Source organism: Carassius gibelio, chromosome A24, assembly GCF_023724105.1.
Source record: "Carassius gibelio isolate Cgi1373 ecotype wild population from Czech Republic chromosome A24, carGib1.2-hapl.c, whole genome shotgun sequence".
Taxonomy (NCBI): domain Eukaryota; kingdom Metazoa; phylum Chordata; class Actinopteri; order Cypriniformes; family Cyprinidae; genus Carassius; species Carassius gibelio.
In genome coordinates, this window is record NC_068394.1 from 7,146,978 (window position 1) to 7,154,641 (window position 7,664).

General features: G+C 37.6%; 1 protein-coding gene across 1 annotated transcript; it reads left to right on the forward strand.

The window, feature by feature from the left end:
* Positions 1-862: 862 nt before the first annotated feature.
* LOC127946591 (membrane-bound transcription factor site-2 protease) lies at positions 863-7,359 on the forward strand. Its single transcript, XM_052543270.1, has 11 exons — positions 863-1,087; positions 1,668-1,816; positions 2,289-2,427; positions 2,551-2,654; positions 3,241-3,368; positions 3,532-3,650; positions 3,740-3,920; positions 4,293-4,387; positions 4,645-4,840; positions 4,921-4,996; positions 5,802-7,359. The coding sequence occupies exons 1-11, from the start codon at positions 1,013-1,015 to the stop codon at positions 6,022-6,024; spliced, it is 1,485 nt and encodes a 494-aa protein (XP_052399230.1). The 5' UTR covers positions 863-1,012; the 3' UTR covers positions 6,025-7,359.
* The last annotated feature ends 305 nt before the right edge of the window (positions 7,360-7,664 follow it).

The window sequence follows — 7,664 nt, forward strand, 5'->3', positions numbered from 1 at the left end:
GACTGGCATCATTTGCTTATAGGTCAACAGTAATGCCTGATAAATATTAATTAAATTGCACATTTAAAAGCAAGTCTTGTGAGTACAAAAACCACAGAGGCCAAATTTGAAACATACTTCAAAGATAGGTCTATAGTTCAAATAAGAGGTGATCTCATGCTTCAGCAAATGCAAATGAAACAAACATGTAGTGCTGTAATTTTACTTCACTGGTCCCATCCCTAAAGCCCACACTAAATGTACTGGGAGTTAGAGTCAATTCATGAATCAGACCAAAGAGTATGTGTGCGGGCTGTTCAAATCAGATTCAACAACTCACCAACCTTATTAATTGAACAAAAGATCAGCTTTATACAATTTATAATGAGCTGAGAACTGACAAGTCAGCAAGTCTGAACTTTTGAAGTGGAAATGAAGATTTGAATGAAAAGTTTTATGAAAGTTACTACGCCACACGCACAGTCCAAATGGAGTAGCCAATGTTTTTTTAATAGATGAACTATTACAAATAAAACATGCCTATTTGTAATGTATGATTTGTATTGCAATTTTAGCAACACACATAACCTATTTGAAATCAAGTTTAGTATTTTTATTGTGAATGTACATTATATTAGGTTTTGAATGACTGTGTTTTATTAGCTGAAACACAGCAGCAACAAACTGAACTGGGACACACAAATTACAATAAAGATCATTATTTAATCAAAATTAAATACGTTGGAGAACGCAACGAAGTAAACTATTGACTGAATCGTTATGTTTGAAAGAACCGATTCACAGAAATGATTCGAAGCTACGTGGTCGATTGCTCTGCTCTGACAAAAGTAAACAGTCTGGCTCGATTAGTCATACTGCGGTTGGACGTCGTAATAGACGCAAACGCGGAAGCGACTGCTTCCACTGGTGTTTTGTACACAGTGCATGTGTATGTCGTGCTTGACAATCGGAATCGTAACTTCATTTGTCTCCGGATTTGACCGCTCTTGAGACGCATGCAGACCGGGGTGCCATGATTCCTATAGCGGTGGTGGTGTGTGTGATGGGCGGGTGGTGTACCGTGTACTTGGCGGACACGCTGCTGCGGGTAGGCGGATCTCCCCAATACAACCCTTAATATCTAGAGTTAACGGTAGAGAGTAAGTTCACAACACGGAGGCATTTGCTGCTTAAATAATGGAATCGATTGTTATTGAATGTGATTTATTTGACAAGGACATTGTGATAAGAGCAGCATTTTGGAAGTGCGATGGTACAGTGATGTATAAAGTAATACCATTGTTCAGAATTTTTACCATGTGTACCACTGTATTTACAGTTATCAGTACATTTACAAAAATTAGTAGAAATGTTGGACATTGTACCAGTGTTACCATGTTTTGTGCAGTGTTATATCGTATACAAATACCATTTGAGTTCATTTTAGTTAAATAGTTAATCTCCAAGTATCATAATATTATTAGGATGTATTACTGTACCATGGTACTGCCATGGTTTTAGTGTAGTTTTTCATTTGGGCACTTTAAAAGTTAATTCTAAATGATTACTCTCACTAATGTAGGATTTGGTAAAAATAGTTTCCAACTGCTTTGGTAAAAACTGTGCTAACTCTATAAATGAGATCATCATATTTTTATACAGTAGTATACTGATTTTCTCACCTACAGTCGTCCAGTTCGGTGAAGAACCGCTATGAATCCTGGTTATCCTCGAATGGATTCACTCTCTCTCCATTCCATATTAAATGGCACACCGGCATTTTCAACCGTCTTTTTGCCAGATGTGCTAATCTCAACCCTCACTTTCTCTACATCTGGTATGAATTACTGTCTTCAAATCTTCTTCTTCTTATTATTATTTAATGTTCAGATGACAGCGATGCTTAGTATGAGCTCTTTAACATTTATTGTTGTAATATAAAGAGCTGTCACTCTTTTGTTCATGTGATCCTGCATAAAAATCAATCAACATCTTTCAATATAAACTTTATAAAATAAAAACACATAAACCTCTCCTGTTTTCCTTTGGTTTTTGTTGCCATATTAAATCCACAGTGATGATATTTATTTAATTTTTTGAGAACTTAAAGCTTTAGTCATTAAAAAATTCTTAAGCTGCTTATGAAGGGAGCAGGGGATTATGGGTAACCCCCTCCCGCCCCCACACATATCCACAAACAATCTCCTCCTAGTTCTCAGACATCATAGTAAAAGAATGAGAAGTCCAGGTGTTAAAATCTAATTTAAACCTGAAAATATACCAAACATTTGCACATCTTGCTGTTTTAGGTTCAGTGCCGGAATGGTGTTCGGGGTTCTGGCGATGTTTGGCTCTGTGGTTCTCCTGAGCAAAACATTGCAGCAGACTTTGAGTCAGATGATGGCAGAGACGCCACAAGGGTCTCACGAACAGATCTTGCAAGTGGTGGTGAGCAAAGAGGAGCTCTGTTGGAGTTAGATGATGGTGGTGGACTTTTGTTTGAACAGCAGTGAAAGTGTGAACCATCAAACTCAACTTGATAATTTTTGTTGTCCTTTGTTTTATCGTCAGGTGCCTGGTGTGAACCTTCCTGTCAGTCAGCTGGCCTATTTTTTCATTGCCATCTTGGTCAGTGGAGTCATACATGAGTTTGGCCACGGGGTGGCAGCACTAAGGTAAACTTTTCATCTCAAAGATGCATTATATAATTCATATAGTCAGTAGCAACATCAAACATTTTAACTCTTACTTGTTGAATCTTTTTGCAATTACTGCAACTTGAAGGTGAAACTGTGTCTTAATGGAGCAAAAACAAGACTGTCTGTACAATCATACATTTAGATTATCACAGAGTAAATCTTTAGATTTTTTGCATAAATGCAAACATTTTGTTTACTTTAAGTAGAGCCACTAACATTAATTCCATTTCTTGTTTATAATGTCTCGTAATTCCTATGAAAATTACTTGCATAATAATAATAAAGTTTGCATGCACATTTGTGAGAGAAAAGAGGGTCACTGTAATTTATTAGCAGAAGTTTTGGGGCAAGCTGCTCCAACACAAACTCAAATCCCAGCCCAATTGACTTAGTAAAATTCTCTGAAGTCTGTGTGTAATGCAAGTAAAGTGTGTTTTTCGACTCGTTCCATTATAAGACTAGTTATGCAAGGCAATCTCTCCAAAGTGTTGTGTTGGAAAAATGTTTTTGTTTTAATTTAATGTAGAGTATAATAATGTATATGTCTGCATGTTCTCCTCAGGGAGCAGGTGAGGTTGAATGGTTTTGGCGTGTTCATGTTTGTGGTTTATCCTGGAGCGTTTGTGGACCTCTTCACCACACATCTGAACCTCATCTCTCCAGTCCAGCAGCTGAGAATATTCTGTGCCGGTAAGACGTTTTAACCCAGATATTTTACAGGCACAAAGCCACAAATCTTATACATGCAATTCATAAACACTTTATTACAAAACATTGTGTCTAACCACTATTTATTCCTCTTACAACCTTTATAATCTATATAACATTTTCCACATTGTCTGTCTTTGTATAGGTGTATGGCACAACTTCATGCTGTGTGTTGTGGCCCTCAGTTTCCTGTTCCTGCTGCCCATCTTCCTATTTCCGTTTTATTACACTGGAGCAGGGGCGCTTGTCACTGAGGTGGTGGAGGTCAGGCCACCTTTCATCATTAATTTTTATATTTTTATATTTAGAGGATGTCCTTAGTATCTGAGATCAGTTTTGGTTTGTTTTCACAGGGCTCTCCATCAAGTGGACCTCGTGGGCTGTTTTCAGGAGATCTGGTTACCCAGCTGGAGGACTGTACAGTTCGGGGAGTGCAGGACTGGCACAGCTGCGTTCAGCATCTATCCCATAACCCTCAGATGGGATACTGCGTTCACACTGCCAAGCTGCAGCTCAGTTGGTCGACTGGAAGAGGTACTGACCCGCCATATACTCTTTTTGATCACAAGGACAATAAAGATGCTTATAATGTTACAAAAATTCATTTTTTTTTGTTTAAAGGCACCAAATCAGCTGTGTTTCAGAAATGTTTTTGAAAGATCATGTGACAGTGAAGACTGGAGGAATGGCTGTTGAAAATTCAGGAATAAATAATATTTTCAAATCAAAAGTTATTTTACATTTTAATGGTAATTCACAGTATTACTGTTTTTACTGTACTGCTCATGAGACTGTCAAAAATCATATTGCCCCCAAACTTTTAAATGGTAGTGTACTGTAAGTGGAGATGTTTAAGTTTAATATTACAAATATTTTTCCGCTGATTCTGATTTTTCTTCCGCTCAGCGTTCAAGCGTCTCGATGGCACGATGGAGTGCTGTGGGAACAACAGCTTGACAGATTTCTGCTTCTCTTATAGTAATAACGTGGAGAGCAAATTGGTAAGACAGACCTTTTTTGAAATAATCTGTTGGGATTTGGGAATTTTATTGAAATTAGACCAGTTATAAAAGTTATATTGGTCGATTCTGTTCACTCCTCTTTGTATTAGCGATAAACTATAATGCATTGTCAGAAAATGGCCTTATTGCCAAACATTTTATCAGTGTTATACTGTTGCATGTCTGAAATGATTCATTTTTGTGTTATTGACATCTCAGTCTTGGTATTTTTGACGCTCCAAACTATTGCATGCTAGTTTACCTGCCTGCCGGTCAGAAAAACCATTGAAGCGAGCCGTACATGCCGTACCAACACAGACTGTCAAACAGACTTTACCCCAAGCTTGTGTTTAATCCCATCTCTGGAGAACCAGACCAGACTGATTCGGGTCAAACACCCGCCGCAAACAGACATGCTGTTTGTCGGCTACCCTTCACACCTACAGTATTCAGGTCAGACAGATTCTGTTCTACTCTTTTCAGGTTTGTGCAAACAGGCTTGTTTTTAAAAGCGGTCACTTCTTTATTTTTAGTGAGTCTGACCGGCTTCGTTCCACGTTTGGCCTTTCTTCATCCAGACCTGCCTGTCATGCTGGAGACCTTCTGCAAGTATCCTTCCCACACAAGCACTCTAAAAGATTCCAACTTTTCTTGACTTGCTATTAAAACAGGGACATACTGAAGAGTTTTTCCTTTTGCCAAAACAATTAGCTACTTATTTAGTCTCATGACACTGTAGTAGAACTCACAATAATGGCTCCTGGTTTATTTAGGAATCAAGCATAACTTAAAAATATACACACACTATCATTCGAATGTTACAGAATACAGCAAGTACATTGAGAAATATTATATAGCAATTTAAAATAACTTACTGTATTAATATACTGTATTTTTCGGACTATAAGTGGCACTGGAGTATAAGTCGCATCAGTCCAAAAATATTTCATGATGAGGAAAAAAAACATATATAAGTCGCACTGGACTTTAAGTCGCATTCATTTAGAACCAAGAGAAAACATTACCGTCTCCAGCCACGAGAGGGCGCTCTTTGCTGCTCAGTGCTCCTGTAGTCTACACTGAAAACATAGAGCGCCCTCTCGTGGCTGGAGACGGTAATGTTTTCTCCTGGTTCATTTCACTTGGTTCATGTCAAATATTACTTATTATTATCAGTGTTGAAAACAGTTTTTGAAATAGTGATAGTTTTTTTTAGGATTCTTTGATTTATAGAAAGTTCAAAATAACAGCATTAATTTTTTTATTAAAAAAATAATAATTATTTATTTACATTTGTAATGTAATCTCCATTCAATCTGTGTAATTACTCTTCATCCATGAATTCTGACCAGGTTGCATAGGTTTTGTCAAATATATACTTCTGTTAACTAGCCTCAACTTACTGTGTGTTAAGATACCTGGTCTCATTGTCGGGGGCCCTGGCGGTGGTAAACGCTGTCCCGTGTTTTGCGCTGGACGGCCAGTGGATGCTCACAGCGTTCCTAGAAGCCACACTGAGCTCTGTGATCCCCGAGAGGAATAACCGAGAGCTGATTGGCTTCTTTTTTTTGCTGGGAGGCAGTGCCCTTCTAGCGGCCAATGTGGCTCTGGGTCTATGGATGGTCACAGCACGATAGCACACAGCTTTCTCCTCCAAACTGACTGTTTGGGGGAAATCGCTTCCTGAAGAACCTTCTTGAACTGACGGAGGAAACGACTGGGTGGTTTGACCTTTGCTGGTAATTGCTAGGTTGGCCACCATCAGAGGGCGGCCAGAGGGTTAAGAGTGCTGCTGTACTCAAGAAAACTCTTAATCGATGTGTTCTTAGGTTTCAATGGCTTAGCTGGACACAAGCAGTTAAAATGATCTTGAAGCTGCATGCTTTTCCACAGTGACCTCAGGATAGTGCCGATAGTGCCCTCTTTGATAAATACCTGATCACATTGTGTCAAAAGTGTGTTTACTTCACCATGTAAACCCAGAAGTAACACTAGATCAGGAAATAGATGGAGGACTCTTCGGGTTTTACTTGCCTGTTTGTCTTCGTGAAGTACATAGACACTCATAGTATGTGTAGTTTTGTGTTGTACTTCCTGTGCTTGAGTGTCTGTTCGTTCACTTTTCTGCACACCAGCTCATCCCAATTATTTACAAGTGTGCTACATAAATAGAGCCAATTAACAAAATTGATTGACCCCAGCTGGGAAATTTGGGAAGCACGTTAAAAGTATAGAACAGGTACACTCGGTAATTTATATTAAGGCTTGAAAAATATGTTTAAAGTCATGTACACTTGCATGTAATGAAGAATTCAGTCACTGAAGCAAAACAAGAATGGTGTCGTGTTAAAAAGACCACACAACCAGCCAAATTTGCTTGTTATCTCATTAACAAGCCTATAATTGAACGATTATAACTCAATTTTCTATATGATGGCATCTATAACTGAAAATGTTTGCTAATGCATGATGCTGCATCCACACTACTAGGTTTCAATATAAAGTTCAAGACGGTTGCCATCAGATGAAAATGATATGCATACAATGTTAACCAACTATATATATATATATATATATATATATATATATATATATATATATATATATATATATGAACCTGCACTCTACTGCTGTATTATTAATCTTAGGAGATTAGCTTTAGTTGCTTAGTCATATATTTAATGGCTAATGATTAATTTTTTATACAAATGTATGTTCTGACACAACTGAAAATGTTCTCCATGACAAGGGCAGTCAATTACTAAAAATGCTTTAATATGCGTCAGAAGTGTTCATATTGTTTATGATCTGTGTACTGTGAATATGTTCCCCAGCAATTAGCCTGTGGGTTGAAAATGCACTAAAATATGAATTATCATTTGTTTTTAAGATATTTTATCGCTCTGTCTTTGTTGTCCTTCTTCACCCATTGTACATATGTTTATAAAAGGAAATAAAAAAGCCTAAACCTTCCTGTGTCATTGACTCATTTGTTTGTAGAGACCTCAATGCTGCTCTGAATATGTTTGCTAAGTCTGATGAACTTGAACCTGTCTGTCTGAAACGTCATATGGAAGTTGATAATGTGAATTTCATATTTGAAAATAGGTCGAGAAAATGAGACTGGAAGCTATACAAAAATGTATGATCATTCTTGCAGAACATTTTCTGCCAAAAGATGTCAGCATTGTCCCATGTGAAGCTAAATTTTGAGTCCTAGAAAATTAGACGTTATAGGAAAAGTGTTTCATTCTAGTTCTGTTGGAGATCATTTAGC